The sequence below is a fragment of the Barbatula barbatula genome (assembly GCF_947034865.1).
Source record: "Barbatula barbatula genome assembly, chromosome: 2".
Lineage (NCBI taxonomy): Eukaryota > Metazoa > Chordata > Actinopteri > Cypriniformes > Nemacheilidae > Barbatula > Barbatula barbatula.
Window position 1 is genome coordinate 19,184,490 of NC_136767.1, and position 20,099 is coordinate 19,204,588.

The window sequence follows — 20,099 nt, forward strand, 5'->3', positions numbered from 1 at the left end:
CATTTAGGCCTTTATAGAATATGTGCAGCAATGAAAATGGAAAATGATTTATTATGAATAAAATGATTGAACTAATGAATTAATTTAATGTTGTTTTTGTTCGTTTTTCTAAACTCACTCTCCAAATGTGTCATTTTGTTAAAGGTTTGTAAAGCTCAACAACAAACATTTTAGGATATTTCATATAAGAATGTGTGTTAAAGGCACTGAAAAGGAATCATGTGACCCTGCCTTTGAAAACCAGCCATGTGGCTGTTTTCTACATACAATTATCATCAATAAATATAATGTAGAGACCATTCTGTGCAGTTGTATATTTTTTAAAATATTTTCAGTATTGACTGAATACAGACATGTCAAATATTTACATCATAGTGAAATGAATAGCTAAAATCAAACAAATGTGAAGTTCAAAGACAGGGTCACATTTTCATGACCTCGTTTGCTACTTTTTAACAACAAAATAACATACTAAATGTCTGAAAATGTTTCAGCCTTGTCTCACATGGCAGACTTATGCACTTCCCTAAAATATTTTTCCGCGTTGGAGATTAATCTTAACTATCGTAAATCCCCCTCCCTTTTGACATTTCCCAATGCGCAAAATGATCCTAGGGACCCTTGGGAAAACTGTTCATTTGAGAGATGGATAACTGTTGTGGGGGGGGGGGGGGTCTGATGTCCGTCTTCATTTGACAATGCGTGACGAATTTCGCGCTGTCAAATACAAGTGATTACAGCATTAACAATGAAGAGGAAAGGAGGGGAAAACTAAGATGTGCTTAATGGCGTGATGTGATGTGATCTGTGCTAATTGATGGGTTTCGGTCTGAATCGAACCGTAGGCGACGAATAGAACCATACAGAATTAAACCCGAATAGATTCAGGAAATAATTCAAGAATAAAACATTTAGAACCGCAGAAATAGGTCATTTAATCAAAGATGAGCGACATTTGTCAGGTCAATCTCTTCTCACGCTGCGTCGGTGAATGCAGTGTAATATTACTACTGTCTTGTTGATGTTTTATTATTAGAAATATATTGCTCGCTATTTAAAATTGTGATAATGAGCTGTCCAGAGTGCTGAAGACGACGTGTCGCTTTCAGATTTAATAAAATAGTTTCTATGCCTTAGGCTAAGTCTAATGTTATCTAATATTACCTATAAACATTTAGCAATTACTTACACACTTCTTAATTCGCATCATACAAATCTACAATCTGTACATTACAAGCAATTTCTATTGTCGTTGGGATTATGTCACACACATAACTGGAAGTTCTTTAAACAATAGTGCCGAACAAAGTATGAGATTTTGTATCGCAATTTTTTTCCGAATACATTTTCTAATAGGCTAAGTAACCGGTACATTATTATTCACAAATGTCAATTTCCTTTCATTTTAATGCTTTCAGAATAACAGATATATTCGTTTTATATTTTTGACACCTGCCACACTTCATTTTTTCCTCCTATGTATGCTACCTGAAAAGGGGACGATAAGCCTATACGTTTCCCCTCTGGTCTCGCGCTTTCTCTTTATTCACACGTAAACAGAGCAGCGCTGTGCTCGACGGCTTTCACTGCGTTCCCTCAGTACATTGAAATCTACATTACAGCAAAACATAACAGCAACAACAAAACATAACAGAGACAAAGCCGCCTTTCGCACAAGCGCCGCGGGTGCGTCCCGACTCGTGTCACCGGCAACATTTAGGTGACATTCCACTGGTTCACACAGATTCCCGTTGCCCTTCTCCGCACTAGCCTGTTTGAGGGCGGGGTTTAACGTTCCGAGCCACGCCTCCTCGTACACACCATGAAGTGAGAGAAAACCTCTCCCCGCGTCCTGTCACTGGACAGACATGTACCCAGCTCAAGGAGCAATAATTAAACCAATGATTTTCCTCTTCAGCGACTAGCACTTATTCTTCAAGCCCGTTTTTTTCGCTCGCAGCCGTTTTTTATTCGCGTTTAGAAATCGTTCAAACGTTTGCGCTGGATCTGTCTTGCCAGAAGATGTGCGTGGAAAGCGATGGTTGTGAGATCGAGGGGTGCAGCAGTTCGGATGAGGTGCACACGCTGTCTGGAAGCATGAGCCCGACCCTTAAATCCAGCCCGGACCTGCATCCTTGCAGACCCGGACAGAAATTCCGTGCCGCATTACTTCGATACCGGTCTCCGTTCGTTGCCGCCGGGATTCTGAGTTTTGGGAATGTGCTCAATTACATGGACAGATACACCGTAGCAGGTAAGATCAGTGTTTTGTTGGTTTGACACGGAGAACGGCGACACTGTATGTAATGCTTTGGGAGTTGTTTAATGTTTCACTTTTAGTTGACCCGGGAAAAAAACAAATTTTAATTATTAACACAAGTCAAGTGATCATCTGAACATATCTCTGCACACATGCTGGATTTTATTGAATGGGGTTAAAGATCGATGTTTCGGGTCTTAAGCTATTTGATTTAATCAAACTATAAATGGTAAGAGTCCGTTGTTCCAACATGGTGCGGATTTCAATTGTGACTGATCTTAGATCAATGGAATCTGACCACGATATGACAATAAAAATAGCCTAGAACGAAAAGCGCCTATTTGTGATTCTGTATCATTTCCCCAACGAATGAAACAATGACCAGTATCAATGCGCACAAAATCTCCACAAAACAATGCATACGAAATGTGAATGTTTTACAATTCACAATGTAACTGACAATATCATCGCCAGCATAAGGTAGGCTACTTATGAACCTGTTTGATGAATGATATAATGATGGACAGCGTATACAGCATAAGAGAAGACAGACCTTATTTCAGTCTTATTTGCTCTACCTACCCGAGAATATCACAGTCCACAGTAATTAGAGCAAACATCTCGAGGGACACATCTTATATCCGAGGTTTTATTATTAGTAACCTCTCTTACACTAGAAACAAGATGCCCTTGGAAGTTGTTCAGAAATAAAGGCAGAGCGCCGAATCGGAGCGCGGTTTCCATAGAAACAAGAAATATTGAATCAACTAGTTTTTATCGAGTTTAATTAAGCATCACGAATGCATGTGGATTCGTTGGTTTAAATGGGTTCTCGAAGTCAAATGAAGCATCGGCCAGTGGTGATCTGGAGTGACATGTCAGATGGCAGAGTTGCAGTTTTCATGAATAACTAATGATAAGCAATTAGAGATTTGGGACAAAGCACGAGTTGGCTATAGATTTAAGAATTGTGAGCTGTCTGTCCGGAATACCGCACAGCACACATATAAAGTCTTTAAATATATATTTCCACATACAACTTAGTGATTTCACAAATGTTGTCACTCTGTTGAGCCATGTTAACATCTGATCCTGCTGTATCCGCATTTGACACTGTTCTGCGCGTTCACCTGCGCTGTTCTGCGGTCAAACCCGCCTCTACGGCATGTGATTTGCACTGCAAAGCCCTGAAAACCTCCATTCAGTGACTTTTGGGCAAAGTCTGCTCTGAAACATTACGCACGGCGACAAAGCTGCGTTCGTGCGCACGTAACGTAGGCTACGTGTAGAATTTAAAATGAAATGTCAATACAATTTGAAAGAAACACGTGAAAGAACACGATGGTGGACTGAAGAGTTTACATAAGACTGCCGAGATGTGATAGCATACTGAAAAGGACGCGTTTGCGTGGACCGTTGAATCTTATCAGAGCATCTCGTTCTACTCAAAATATCCCGACAATATGGATTTGCATCGTCTTTCAGAGATAAAATGTAGTAAAAAGTACTGTTGAAAACTTACACCCGTTTGTATACTCTATTTTCATATTGATAAAGCCTTAGATAGCCTCTGAATCCATCCCGTTTAAACAGTTTTGTTGAAATAGATATGATATAGCGAATATAACCGATTGTGATTAAGGACTGCAGGAAGATTGCAGCAAAAGGTGTTTTTGTCCGTTTCCAAATTAGGTTGCATATAAGAGAGTGTAGAGGGGCTCTCCTCTGCACCTCATGCATTATACATGGGGTGCATGTGAGTATGAAGCCCCCTTCATGGTTAAGAAGGAAAGAACAGAGCTGACGCAGCCGTCCTGCAGTGGTGGTGAGCAGCAGTCTTTAGTGAGAGAGAGAAAGACAGTTCAGACGTTTCTACTGCAGTCAGATGGACACATGCATCATGGTAATGGAGTTCATCAGCAGTGTGGGTGAGGAGGAGACCGCCTGTGCGTGGTTTCGTGAGCTTGTTTGTGTGTGAGGTTGTGTTATGGCTAAAATAGGGGTTACGCTATAATTTAGAAGTAATTCTTGATGCCATGGTGTCTTACGGTTTGCAGTGATGCAGTGAAAAGGATGGGAAATTGGCTGAATGTTGTCTAGTATGCCACAATGAAGTCATCGTTTTGGACATTATGGTTTTATGCGGTGCACATAACAAAACGAAAATGCACATCAAGGCACTGCATGTGAATAAAATGTTTTTTTTACATTACATTGCATTTATGGAACAAAGACTGAAGGTCTGATTCAGACAGTACGTGAAAACACTTTATTGCCTTTTTGTTTTTTGCTATTTCAGTCAAATCAACAAACTGCCAATTTAACTTTTTACAAGCCGTTCCAGGCTGTGGTTGACTTAAAAACCCTCTGCATCAAATTCTCAGAACTGCTCTACAATAGTGTATCAATTTAAAGTTTATTCTCACAAAAAGTATTTGGTTTAGTGTGTCAGTCTTGTAAAACCAGCCAATATTTAACCAATTGATATTTATAGCTGTAAAAGAGAACAGTACCGCTCTAATTTAGCATTTTTCACCGCCAAACTGGTGGGAACCGTTTTTAGAGTGAAGGAGAGACAATCCTTTAATAGGAAGAAGGAAGCGGAAGATGAACGAGAACTAGACTGTAAACTTTATTAATATACATATGAGTTGGGAAAAAGCTCTTGCTCATAATTTGTGTCAAATATAGATCCTCTATACTAAGAATATGTGGGCAGTTCATGTGCAGTCGCAGCTCAATTGTTGTGTTCGAGTTCGCCTCGCATATAATAAGTGGTGATAGGGGACAGATATAAAGCATATTTGGCGTGCTGTCCCGGGGAGAGGGCTCCGAGCTCGGTAGTTTCTCCAAACTCGGAGTGCCCGTCCCTTGTCCGGGGAGAGAGCCCCGGGCCCGGTGTGTGCCCTGACTCGGGTCGTTCCCCTCATTTATACTGCGGTAAAAATAGGCTGATGGTGAGGCGTTGGAGTGGAGGAGGGATGCTGCGAAAATGTGGAGAGAATGCGGGTGAGGTGTCTTGTCTATTTGTAGGGATTTTATCCGGGGCTAAAAGATGATTGTTGAGATTGGTTATGGAAAGCCAGCCTGGTTAGTTATCTGAATAGTGAAATTGGTAATAATTAATTGCACGTGCTCCTCCCGAACTTGTTAAAAAAACATAATTTCCAGAGTCCCATGTGCATTTTCCCTTCATTGTGATCATGGGCTGATTTACCTTACCCTTGCCCTTCTATTTCCATTCCAATTGGCCTATTTTAGCTGCTGCCCACTATGTCTTTTTCTTTTAGGCTCCATCTCTGCCTCCAGTGGAATTGTGAGATCAGATAGATGGGACTGAGGTTGTGAACCATTTAGTTTGATTAAATTCGTGGTTTGGCTGTGATGGCACCGAATCAGGGAGGCTGGCTGGCAACAGTCCCTCCAGCAGACAGACTGAGCTCAATGCTAGATTATAGTTAAAACCGGGATTAGAATATGCAGGAAACACAACAGGGATGTACAGACGGGTGCTATTTACCATTATTTAATCTATAGTCTTCTGTTTCCTCCTCGGTTGAGCCTGATGCAATGAAGGCAGTTTGACTGGTAATCTGGATTATGAGGTGCAACAGACTCTAAAGGTTTAGTTTTTTTCTTCAGAAGGCATTTGAGGATGTTAAATCTCAGATAAGGGGGTTAATTTAGTGCGATGGGTAATCCACCAGCCTGAGGAACTCCCTGAGGGAAGCAGGCATGTCTGCACCTTTAGATGCAGTTAATGAAGGGAATTGTTCATTACAGTACTGTATACTTTGCTGCAGTGCTCAACTACAGTAGACGGCCCAGTCTAGCTGGCTCAGCTCTAGTTCAGCTTGGACACACTCTCCGGCAATCCCTTCTGTGAGAAACGCACACACATACGCAAACACACACACTTTCAGTTGTAACCCGTGTAGTGTGAGCTGAAGGTGTGATAAGGGCTATCAGCAGCACCACAGTGTACCGTGCAGCGTGAGGTCAGCACCAGTAGCACGTAGCACATGGGATGTACATATAGTAATGACACTACACAAATGCATTATCTACATAATATTTCTGCAAACAAACAGGGTATATGATCATTTAATTTCAATATGATGAAATAGTTGTTTAGTCATATATTGCAATTATTAGTTATTTCTTTATGGTCTTTTATGAAGAGTAGATATTTATTTCCCTGATTTATTTGTAAGCAGATCATGTTAGTTAAAAATGCAGTTTAAAATCTAAACAAATATTATTCAATATGGCTGAATCAATCTGACTGCGAAGTCATTTGTAAAGGTTTGATCGAGTAGATGTGCCTGCTGATACTATATATCACACCTGCAAAAGATTGGCTTCCTTTATCGAACTGGAACTTTAAAGGCTCCCACAGTCACTTGAGGTTTGCCCTCTCTCTTCTACTTTCACTCATTTTACTTCACTCGGTTAAAGCACTCTTGAAAACAAACACATGAAAGTAATGGAAAAACTCAGTAATTGCGTTTATGAGTTTGTCTCCCTCGACTAAAGCCCTCATGCAGAACAAACGGCTCACATTTCTCCCTCAGTTATTCCCATATGCAACTGTAATTGTTCCTTATAGATGCAGCTACAGTATAGAGCGCCATTGTGTTTTACAGCGTGTTAAACTGGTGTCTCTTAAAATGTAAATCCATTAAATTTGACTTAAAGGACAATAACATGTTTGGCTCTGAATGCTGGAGGGTATTGATGTAGACACAGATTACTTAATATCCCTCATAATTGTGCAGCCATATGCAACACTGGGCTGCTTTAAAGGGGCAATCCGCAATATTTTTGGTAGTTACAAATAATCAAGATCAATTATTGAGTAAGTACATAGACAGATCAGTGTTAAAAAAAATAGTCTTATCTTGCCCCATGCAGGAAATTAGAATTTGGGGGAGTGACTCTTTGCGTGAATACATCACATCAGTAAACACAAAGGAGAGGAACTGGCTAGTTTATCAGGTGTGTGTGGATGGCGCTGCAGCGGCACTGCGACGGTTGACAGAGTATTGTTCATTCTAATAACAGTTGCTTGGAATTTAAATCATCATCTAGATCAGCGTTTCTCAAAGTGTGGGGCGGGTCCCACTGGTGGGGAATAGAGACATGACAAGTGGGTGCGACAAACTGGTGGATTATTCATTCCTTTATTTATTGACCATACACTTAAAATAAAGCAACGACACATTTAAATGTAAGCCTTACATAAAACAATATCAGACTGCGAAGAAAATGTCACATGGAACCATAGTATCTGCGCAGACACACGTCTTCTTTTCAACAGTTATAAAGTCAGGCGCAATCTGCCCGTCCTCATATAGCACGACCCACACTTATAAAGTCAGGCTAGTCTGATCTGTACTGTGCGAGGGTTTTATGCCTCTTAGCCTTGTTCATATTTGTTCATAACGCGCAGCATAGAGCAGAGAGAGTCAAGTGATGAAAGTGAATCACGATGCCAGTTCAACATCGTCATGTCTATCAGCCATCGGCGATGGACGATAGCGTAGTCTATCAGCGCAACCCTACAATGGATACGTTTGTGACATGGAATGAAAAGAAAACTGGAAATTCAGAACCAGCAGACAAAACCAAGACGGACAGTGGACAAAGTTTATTACCATTTTGTTGGGGCGATTGGGGACAGGTGGGGCTCGGAACCCTTCCCCAAAAAAGTTTGAGAAACACTGATCTAGATGGTTGTGTTTAAAAGCGATCACCTGGGGAATGTCATGCAAACATCATCATTCATTAAGTTCTGACACTGATAACATATGGGGAATCATCTGTTAATAACAAAGTAACCCCGGGCTCCAGAAAGCTAAAGTGACAGCTTCGTGCTAAAGCAAATCTAATATCGACAGGGATTTTGAGAGTTGGCCCCGACATCTGAAAGGATTGCATTAACAGACAAGACGTCACTATCGTGGTTTATTTTTTAAAAGTCTTTGTTTCATGTATAGTTTTAAATGAAGTTTTATTAACAATGTTCGGGAGGAACACGTCAGGTAATCAGCCTAATCTACCACATGTGATACTCATTCAGTAACCATCCAATCAGGGGTATAAATACACCTCCAATCCTCAACAGTTTTCTAGCATCCCTCCACCACCCCTTCCCCACTCTTATAATCTCTTAGTCTCAAACCAGGAGGGGGGTATTCTGGGTTCGGGCCTAATCCTGGGCACCGGGTCTGATCCAGAGCACGGCCCAAATCCCGGACTCTGAGCACTCCCCTCGGTCAGCTCGCCAAACATGCATATCTTTCCTTATCTATTATATGTAAATGTGAACATGTGAAACGTTTCGCGTTGTATCTAGTGTAGACACGGTCACATGTTACAGTCATGTTGATGTACATATGTGCTCTGATGGGGTGTGAGTAGTCAGTCATTTAGCAAAGAGTTCGGACTCATACGCAAAGAGAAGCAGTGCCAAAGCACAACCCACGTAAAGAAAATAACTCTACATATAACTGACATTTTTCAAACTGACATTGTCACAAAGAGACCAAAGTTAAGGACTGCAGCTTTAATGTTTAGGGAGTTTGCTTTAACTCTGCAAAAATAAAATTTCTCATTTCTAAATGTATCTGTCTCAGCACATCTTTCCATCTTTTCATGCGGTCACCACATCCATTACCTTATGATCGAAGAGCCATTTCCGTGACAGCCAGTGCCTCCCCAAACACAGCTTGACTTCTCAAAGCTGACCTAGACCTACACCTTGCAAGAAAGTGAGAGAGGGAGTCCAAAATGCTTCTAACCTTCCCGAATCATTTATTTTCATTCATCTGCCTCAGCTGTTTCCTCAAGAAGAGAACGCAACCGTGACCACCTATCTGACCTCAACAATAAGGTCAGCATATTAATATATTATATATAGACACAAGTGGCGCTCAGTATGAGAAATCGTTTTGGCCGAAACATCCCTCAATAGACCCGCAACTCAATAGACCCGCATCTTAAAATAAACTCTGACACGATAGCGTCTTCTAAACTTTAAGAACCGGGATGCGATTCGTCTGGTTTATTTAAACGGGCTTGTCTCTCATTGGGTTGCTCTTTTGGCCCATCGGATGTTCATTTAATGTAGCGTGGATGATCCAAACAAGGCGCAACGTTTGTTATTGTTTTTCCACCGGAGTGACGGCCGTCATGCTTGTTTAAATTGCGTTGACCCTGCTAATTTAATCGGTGGCCCGCTTTTAGTTCGTAGCATGTCCAAACAGATATGCTGTATGTGTGTATATTAGTGTGTGGTGGTGTTTGTCTGTTTAAATAAAGGATTCGTGGTGATTGTAAGCCTCAACATGTGTCTTTTTGATAGAGTGTAGAGTGTATCAAATCAGGGATTAAGGGTGGAGAGCTTGACAGGCTGCTGAAGAAGAAGGTAGGGCCAAGGGGGTGGGTGCCTGACGGGCAATGCACCTGTGAGATCTGAAGTCTCAGGTATGTTTTAGATTGAGTCCATTTTCAAAACACTTATGAATATCAGTGTGGGAGATCTTCTCAGGCTTGACCTCTGATCCCTTAATGCCTACAAGTGGCCAAATAGTGCTCAGGGCTGTACATCAACAATTGTACATTTTTGCACTACTGATGTATGATGTTGTAAGAGGACGGAGTTTAGAACCGCAATGATTCCTCAGATTATTTTTATTTCGTTCAGATATGTTATGCAAAAAAAATCAGAGTAGCGTTTATATATACATTATACATTTATTTAGCTAAATATGTAAAGGGGAAAAAAGATTATTATCTAAATGAATACTTAAGCCTTCTAGTTTCCCTGTAAATATTCTCTGCAAACAAATCTAAAAGAAAGACCAATGAACTAAACTACTCTAAGCTCGCCTTTGTCTTTAAAGTAGCTCTTCGAAGTGCTCCACACTGCCAGGGCAAAATTTTAACTGGAATTCACTGGCCGTCTGTGTTTATTAAGGAGAAAAATATGTAATCTTTCCTTCAATTCAAAAGTGACTGTGTAAATAATCAGTGCAGGTATTATGTTACCTATCCCACATATCTCTATAAGCACTGGTGTACAAGACAGAGCCTTTCTTTGTGCTTGTGTGTGCATCTGTACACATGAAAACGAATGATCGTGCGAGCGTGTGTGAATATCAGATCTATCTACATTCATTTCATACCTCGGTGTTTGTGAGTAAATAGGTGCCTTTTTGTGTTTTGTGATATGTGGATTAATAAAGGGGTCATAGGACCGATCTTCTAAAATATTATGGCATCATGCCTGCAGTGAAAAAACACAGCTTGCAATTAAACATGAAGCTGTGTGTGAATCTCTATGTCATTTGTTCATTGTGTGTCTTTATATACTTGGGAACATATGGTTTCCTTAGCCAACCCAACCCATTACATGTCAGAAACATTTCACAACCATTGGAAATTTAGCTGTGTTATTTCAGTTATTTTGCTATGATCAGATGCTATCTCTTACACCTTGGGATAAACTTGCACATATCAATTTCCTGCTTTTACAAATAATTTTAAAATTCCAGTAAATCTCCTCACCTGCGGAAAGCTGAGCACCAAACAGGATGTACTGTTCTGTTTGTACAGCTCAAGTTAATAAAGACAGGAAAAGCACAAAAACATACTCAAATGCATTCAAGGCACCAACTTAATTGAAAAGCTGAGAACATTAGAACTGGATTTAAATGTCGGTATCTACATATAAAATGTGAGTTTACATTGCATTATATAGTATAACTACATTCACATTAATGCAATTGGTAGTAAGTTTTATCCAAAGCAACTTGGAGAACACAATGCATTCAAACAATGCTTTTTTTATCGGTATGCGTTCTCTTCAGAATTACACCAACAACCTGCAAAGCCAACCAATAAATTACAGGAAAAGTCAATCACACCGTCTGTATTTCTGCTAACCACCCAAACAAAACATTGAAATTCAGTGAAAATAAATATATACTGTATCTAGCAATACAGCAAGCGACAGTTCAGGCTGACATAAGTCTAATGATGTTTCATGGGCCCTGTCCATCCCTGGCTGTGTGAAAAATACTTTGTTTCCTTTAAGGATTAATTGTGCATACTTTGCAAGTTACCCACAATAGTTCGAGTTCTTAGGCCACACCAAAACATTTATAATTGTCTCGAACTAACGCCTGAAATACCTGTGTGCGTCTCCACCTCACCGCTCTGGAATGTGGAGGTAGAACTGGAATTCCTGCCACTGTTTTGTTTCCCACAGTTTACCTCAACGGCGATCTAAAGTTAGCAGTTATTCTCAGGCCACGCCACAAGAAGCTTTAATCAATACTGGAACCCCCGCAAAGCATCCAAATACAAACGGGCCAAAATCCCCCCCCCCCCCATGTGCTATGTTGATTTATATTCTGCCGAGGATTTCCATCGCAGAGGTTGTTTTTCAAATGCATGGAGAAAACAGTATGAATCTAAAACATCACTCCTGGACTGTTCTGCATTGCACTACAACACCAGCAAGAAATTAGATGAATCTCTAATTCATGAAGGTGAAAGTGAGATGGATTACCGCGCCGGAGGGTCTCAGATGTTCTCTATAGAAATTTTGCGTGAGTGGATGAAAACAGTGCTTTGCATGGAAACAAAATAGATGTAAGGAGATTGGAAAAAGCGATCAGGACATCTGTGCACGCTCGTGTGGGCGTATCTGTGTATTGATTGGACCGAACAGAGGTTTATTCCACTGCAGTCAATTACACAGACTATAGGAGCCCCTAAATACAAGCCACATGTGGTTCTCCTATAGATATTCATTTCAAGTTGTGGTATAGAAATCCATGTGTTCATCAGCACCGCCTCCGCTTCTGATTGCTGAGGATCATGTGGGATATGATGGGAGTTTTTATTTCAGTTTGTAGTACAAATAAACAGTGGGAATTAGGGTTGCACTGCAGTAGGCAGAAAACAGTGTCTCGCTACAGGAGTCCACCGAGAGATCAAACAGCAGAACTAACCCATCCGGAGTAAAGAGAGATGGATGACATTTCCATCCATATAGCACTTTAGTGTCGTTATTACTGTTCTCTGTAAGGTCCTGTGGGGTTATGAATGTGCTGTCTCTTCTGTAACAGAACTCATCTGAAAGAGAGCTTTTGACCCTATGCAGCTAAGCCGGATGAAGAATTTTAAGCATGCCGCACAGGGTCATGTCTTCTTTATTAGTATAACAGGTTTGTATCTCAGAAATCAGAAGAAGAAAGTTTTCACTCGATTGACCACCGTGACTGACACCCAGTCTAGCTCGACAAAATATTACAAAATAAGTCAAATTATAAAAAGGTTATAGGGATATTGGCCCATTAATGTGGCTTTACCGTAGGTTGTCGAATAGTAAAGGCAGTAATAAAAAGAGTTAATCAAGCACTTTCATTCAAGACTCATTATTCTGTGAATCAGGCGCTGAATCGGGCCCCTGGGTGAGACTCACCCCACTCCCACACAGCTGTTAGAGAACAAAGACAAGACGTAGGGAATAAGAAAGAGGTATATCAAATAAAATGCTCAAAATCGAATTTAATGCAAAAACAAAAAGGCGTCTTAATAACAGTAATCCTTTCTATTTGACATAAAAAAAATAAAAAAGCAGAGCATCAGGATTACAAATTCTGGTCTCTAGAATATAAACCGGTGCATATAAACCAGTTAATGTTTGTACGTCATCGTCAAATATGGTAGCTGTTGAGATTATCACTAAGGAAGCGTATACGCTACGAAACAGATGTTAAGACGAACGTGTGAAGTGGATAAGGGACGGATGGTTGTTAACAGTAGCACGGAACCAGCAGGATGGATGTCAAGGTTAGCATCGGAACAAACTGACAGGGCGGCTGTAATTGCACTTCGCTGTCTGTCAGTGGACCGCTCTACTGTTTTATATCTTCTGCACCATGTGGTCAGCAACTCACTTAATTGAAGCCTTTGTAAATGTGTGGGTGTCTTTCAAATGCCTACTATACAGTACACTATATAATCGTATACTGCTGTAAATATTTAGCGTTCTTGCAAATATATTGCACACACTTTATACACGTGTCTCAATAACATAGCCTGGCTTGCCATAGGAAATGTTTAAATAAGAGCGCTACTGTTTCTTTGTATCACTATAGATCTATATGTCTTCTGTACGACTATTAAAGCATGGAACTCACTCACCGTATATACATTTCAGCAGCACTGGGCAAGATATTCAGTATCTGGGGGATCAGGTGGTCTGCAGATCTTTGCTGTGTGCACCGGTGCATTCCCATCACTTTACAGCTACTGTATACGTCCACACTGGCTCACAATTCTCTGATAAATTATTGATGCCGTATGCTCCAGTGTGCTGTTCCTGCATAGTACCTCAGGAAAACAAAAACCTCTCTCTCCTTTCATTTTATAACGGAATATTTAAAAGCAGGTGATGTGGTTTAGCCTAGCTGCCTTTTCGGCATAAAACCCTGCAGTGAACACTGGTCTTACACACAAATCCTTAAAGGGATAGTTCTCCCAAAAATGAAAATCGGGAAACTAAACAGTTCTGCGTCACTATTGACTACCATAGTAGAGTTTTACTATAGTAGTCAATAGTGCCCCGGAACTGTTTGGTTACCAATATTTTTCCAAACAAATTTTTTGTGTGTCCAGCAGAAAACTTTTATTGATACATGTCTTGGAATAACTTGAAGGTGAGTAAATCGTGACAGAATTTACATTTTGGGTGAACTATCCCTTTAAGACAAGTTTTTAGGCACACTGGGATCAAATGTGTGTGGGGTTATTGAATATTCCTCATCTGAACGCAGCATAAACACACTACACATATATGGGACCATTCTGAAGGTGAACTGAAGGGATAGTTCACCCAAAAATAAAATTCTGTAATTATTTATTCACCCTTATGTTGTACAAAACCTTTATATGACTCTTTCTTATTTAAAACAAAAGAAGATATTTTGTGGGGGCCAATGTGGTTTGGTTACCATCATTCTTCAAAATATCTTCTTTTGTGTTCTGCAAAAGAAAGGAAGTCATACAGGTTCAAAATGACATGAGGATAGGTAAATGATGAAACTATCCCTTTAAATCAGATTATACTCATTTCTTCACATACACCTCCGAACCAGTCTCAGAACAGTGAACCAAAAAATACACCAACAAGCTGCACTGACAGGACGAGGCAGATATGAGGAAAAAGCTTAAAGGGAATTCCTCAACACCCACAAACGCCCGCTCAAACACACTGACATCTGCATTGTATTTATACTGGCTGTGCGGTGGTTATAAGCCCCAATGGAAAGGCAGCCCTTGCTTGTGGTCCAGGCCAGCAGGAGACCTACGGACCCGACGGTCGTGAGCCCGCCAAAAACAGAAATGCATACTTGTGGTCAGCTCTTACCCTGCCTCTGCACTCCCGAAGGCTACGCTCACTGTAAAAGAACAAGAAAATTCTGATGTGGGGAGGGTTAACAGTGGAAACCTGCACGTTTTTTCCCACCTTCTGTGTGCGCTCACTTAATTTCTCCGAGCTGAGCTGTTGTTATATTGATCCTTGTGACGCCTTATGAAGAATCACCCCTAGCTGTGAAGCACAGAAGAAAAAGAGAAGGGGATGGGAAAGGAGGAAAAGAAAACAGGAGGAAGGGCAGCAGTGATTTAATGTAACCGGCGGTTTGGTAGAATCCAAAGAATGAGCTTGAAAACTGCATGACACAGAGCAGAAAGGAAACGTCCTCTTACCGCAGAGAGTAGCATTACACAGAATATGGAAATGTACGTTTGTACTGCAGTCTGACCTACCGCACACGCGGGACAGAATTTACATATAGTTACTCAAAAATCTGCAATTTTATTCATTTCATGTAATCCAGTTTAACCAGGCGCTGCACCGTGTTGAAATAATGTTACGCGTTGAGTATTTACATTGTCAATGTTATTATTTTCATGTAAACATGGCGCTTTATTTACAAAATTTGCACATTACTCAACTCCCACAGTTAAACAGTGAACTCTGAACAGTCATTATGCAGTGAACTGGCAGTAAGTAGACAGTAAAAGGAATTCCCTTTACAAGAAATGTTTGTATGGTTTATGGATCTGCAATAAATGATCAAAAGAGCATTATTATTTTAAATATTTCAGCTTACAGTTGTGGAACACAAAAGAAGATATTTAGAGAAATGTATTAGGGATTGTGTGTCCATATAATGGAAGTCCATGGGGCCCCAATGTTGTCGGGGCATCAACATTCTTGGAAATATATTGTTTTGTGTTCTACAAAAGAAACAAAGTCATACAGGCTTGGAATGACATTAGGATATAAGTCAATGATGAACCAATTTTCATTTTGGGGTGAACAATCCCTCAAGAAATGACCCACGTGAATTGCGTTCAGATCTGCATAATTCCCTGTAAATCTGGTGTAAAGCGGACAGCTTGTGCAGACAAAATTCTATCTGTGAATCCCTCCTCACGGTCACCATCATATTTTTCCTCCGTTCCTGTCGCCTCACATCTCCCTCTCTTCTCAGTTACAGTATTTAGGACGGCCAGCCTCTGTTGCTATGCCTTTATCCTAACCTACTTCTCCGGCCCTGAAATAGCACCTGGGGGTTGCTCAGGTCTGTCAGCCCTCTTCTGGGGATTGGAAAATTAGGTCTGTCCTACCACCCGATGATTCTCGTTTTCATTCCATCTCCCCAGACGACTAGACGGTCCTCTGGGTTTATAGCGGCATATCTGCGTTAAAAAATAATAACAGGGAGTGTGTGTGAGTGCACACCGTGTGCTAGCGTAAATGCATTATTCACACCAAAATATTGCCATTATAAAGGGTCTGAGAGATGAACATGTGATGTTTGCGTTTGAGAAACCACTTGACCTACAGTCATTGGAATCTTAGGCTGACAACCCTTTCCTGTTTGAGATAATGGATGGTTTACACATAGTATAGGTTACACATAGTATACATGCAACATGCATCTTCATTTTACCTCAACTAAAGCCAAACTCGAACCTATTTGGTCTCTCTTGGTGAAAATATCTCATTTCAAACCAAATTCAGAGCACTCTCGAACCGAACAAGCACTTAAACTGACAACATCGCTTCCACTTGTGCCCGCTTATCAGATCAGATAAACACGGGTCTAAACAATGTCAGTCTAAGATAGCATCACGCCTTCTGTAAATCAAATGCAGGCGGGCTGCTGCATTTAAGCTTCCAGGATCCATTAAACAGCTTCACTGAAACCTCAGCAGAATCCCTCTGAGAGTTTAAATAGCACTAGACACATTAACAGAACAGATTTGCTCATCTAGACCCTCTGAGCTTCCTTCAAACACGCTATACTCTCACACCACCGGTCAATGTCCAATGGGACTCCCGGGAAAGGCATTATAGCGAAAGCATTATTGCATCCACATACCGACAGGCGTCATTCATATGCGCTGCAAGAGACTCGATATTAGCATATCGCCAGTTCAGAGCACCAATCAGCTGATGAGATGGAGACCCACATGAACGGGTCAATATTACATTAGCATTTAGGACAGTGAAAGTAGTGTTCTTGAAAATAATGGACACTATCTCATCAGTTTGTGTTGCTGTTTTACGATTGTGATTTTTGAGCAAGTGTATTTCTATTGCCTTATATTAGCGCTTAGCCGTGACTTCATTAATGTTGTATGGAATTTGCTAAATGAACATTAAGGGCTTTTAACATTAATTATTTACCAATCTAGGATTAAATAAAGCATAACTCTATTATTATAATCATTATCAGAGTAATTAAGTATACTGTTAATGTTTATGTTATCTTCTAATGTATTTTATGTTATCTATGATAATGGCGAAGTTATCTTCTATGGAACTGACCTTACATTTAAAGCTAAATGAAAGCATCTGCTCCCATAAGGGCATTTATCTTTTATCAGGTCGAACATTAGATAAGCAAAGCAGATTTCTTAATCAAGATAAAATATTTCAAGTCCATTTTCTATGAAGTTCTGCTGTAACAGCATTTTAGACGGATTCAATAGAGGTTGGCTCCATTCCAGTGATGCTTTGCGTGCAATGACTCCATAACAGGCAGTCACAACAGGCAGAGCAACATTCTTCTACCTCTTGGTATCTGTTACGGTTTCTGCATTTCTGCAATGCATTCACGGCAGAGCTCAGTATTCCTCTGAAGTTGCAACAAAGTGAAATTGTATTAAAACTGACATGTATCTGTTCCCTGTAACTAGTTTTATATAAGTGCAGGTGCTTGGACGCAGATTTCCTTTTTCCGCCTTCACCGATCCGATCAGGCCAATCTTCATCCAACCTTTTCCTCCTCTGTGTGCCCGTGCTATGTTACTATGGCAACACTTCAGGGTTGGCGGCAACAAGGCGGACACTGGAAGGTCGATGAATCTACTGGTGCCATTTGCATCACCTTGTGCAGAATCGCCCACATACTGAAGCGCTTACCGTATGATGCAATATGTAGTCAGAGCTGCTGCACCTCAAATGCTTCATGACAACCTTTCTGAAAAGTTTCAAGTCAGGTGTTGCTATGCTGTCAGCCTGCGTATCTTTATCAGAGAAAGACCTGGAAGAAGAGCAAGCGAAAAATAGAGAGTAAATCACATGTGAACGGTACTGTCTGCCAAAAAGAACACACCATTCTTTAATATGACAGTTGCTGTGTATACACTGAGTGAAGCAACATGCATTGGGCTGTTTGAAAAAAAATATTGAGCTTTATACTTAATAACAAAATAATATTTGACCTTACAATATTCACACAATACTGAATCAATCTAACATTTTTCAAACTAATAATTTAGTTTCAAAGCTGAAAAAAGAAAAACAATGTATACGTCTCTTAATAACTAGGCTACACATTACACAAAAACAACAGTGTGGCACAAACATAATATTGCGTTCCCTGCAGATTCTCACCCCACACAGTTACACAGATACACAAACTCATACACACTGTTTTCATCGGCTGTGCCTGTGGGAGTTTTGGTGGGAAGATCGCGGCGATTGAGGTTGTGTGTTTGGCAGGCGTAAGGGTGGGCAGGTGCGGTCGCAGTTGAAGGGGGAGAAACGCAGCACCATCTGGCACAGGGATACCCGTCCCGGTGGGATGAGAGATGGAGGGATGGAGGGCAGTGGAGGAGTATGACCAAGCTAATTACTACGCTGCCTGAGATTAGAATGGAGGAAATAGGGAGGGAACACCATGTTAGGGAGCACAGGGAAGGATGGAGATATCCAACACCAAGATATCTGCTTATCGTGTACAGCAGGGTGCAAAAAAATGTTTAGCTACATAGTAATATCAAGATCCGAGCTGCTTCCTTTTTCAGAAGTCTTTCAAAATGTCGGATAGGGATTTTTCATTTAGAATTGAAAGATTGGAGATGTTAATAAATACCTCGATTTTGAATTTTTGCTTTTTACAGAGCAAAAGAAAAACACTTGAAAGACACTTTCAATGTATTCAAGCAAGATAATACAGTGAGAAACCACATTCGCTGTGCTGGAATGCAAGCAGGTGCAGTGACACGTGTGACAAGAATGTTGCATTTGTCGCCTCACGCGAATGGGCCCCCACCTGCTCAGACGTTTTTCTCAGCGCGTCTTTGCTTCACGCCGTGTCAGTGACAAGTCAAAACGGGTGGCGATGGGAAACCGCACGCCGGCCGAAACGAAACTCGAAGATGACTAAAGCCACTCCCGTCTTATGTGTGCGTCTCCTTATAAGACTTTCAAAGGAATGACATAATTAAACAGGCAACACTGTGAAGGCAATTACAAGTGATTACTTGTGTCACAAAGCTTGTGATTACAAGATTTCAATAGCATGAGGTGTTCAGGTGAACTGCACTGAAGCCGATCTTGATTCATAAAGGGCCGCTTAGAGATTTACGGAGATTTAACAATCATAGCGGTATCGCAGGGTGCGCATTTCACACGTCGGGTCTCCTCGGCCTTGTCTAATTCCATTGGCTGTCAGTCACAGAGCCAGTTTATAGCCTCTCCAGGCATTTAGACCATTCTTGAAGTGTCTGAATGCGCGTTTGATTTTACGCAAATGGAAGATCAAAGCGTGCGTCTGAGGGGTTTGACTGTTAAAAGACTCCAGAATTCAGTTTCACACTTCTTAAGTCATCAGAAGGGAAGAATGTCAAGAAGAGAGGCCGCTGATTTGAAGGCAGCTATGCAACGAAAGCTGCAATTACAGAAAAGAGCGAGTTGCGTCCTGATCAAAAGGTCTTCAAACTTGCACAACTACAGGAAAAATCAATAGGACAACATCATATGTTGAGATGATTCAAATCACAGTCATTCCTGCACATATCTAAATAATTATTGAGAATTAAACTTGAGTGTGTGTATGGTTCTATAGGATTACACACAGTCATGCATTCATACGCCTTTGATTGTTGTGTTATTATAAAACCGTCATGTATTTCTAACACTTCAAAAATAAAAAAAAGACATTTCACAATGAAGTCATCAAATATGTGCTTTAATACACTAGTTACAGTACCTTACATTACGCTTTAAGGCCTGCATCTGCGTCACACATCACTAATTCCAATCTCTCTCTCTTTCTCAGGTGTCCTGCTTGACATACAGAAACACTTCGGAGTTAATGACAGCGGAGCTGGCCTGTTGCAAACAGGTAAGTCTGGCATAATCCCATAATTAAGTGGTTTTGCAATCACGGCACATACACAAACAAACCCACTGACTAATCACTGACACGCGGTGGAAGAAAGAACTAAAAGCCATCGA

The 20,099-nt window shown here is 40.7% G+C and overlaps 1 protein-coding gene across 1 annotated transcript in view; it reads left to right on the forward strand.

Moving 5' to 3' along the window:
* The first annotated feature begins 1,849 nt into the window (after nucleotides 1-1,849).
* The window catches only part of spns2 (SPNS lysolipid transporter 2, sphingosine-1-phosphate), a 60,697-nt gene continuing 42,447 nt past the window's right edge, over nucleotides 1,850-20,099 (forward strand). Inside the window, exons 1-2 of the mRNA XM_079450442.1 lie at nucleotides 1,850-2,254; nucleotides 19,921-19,986. Coding sequence (XP_079306568.1) covers nucleotides 2,023-2,254; nucleotides 19,921-19,986 — 298 coding nt within the window. The 5' untranslated portion in view covers nucleotides 1,850-2,022. The remainder of the gene's footprint in view (nucleotides 2,255-19,920; nucleotides 19,987-20,099) is intronic.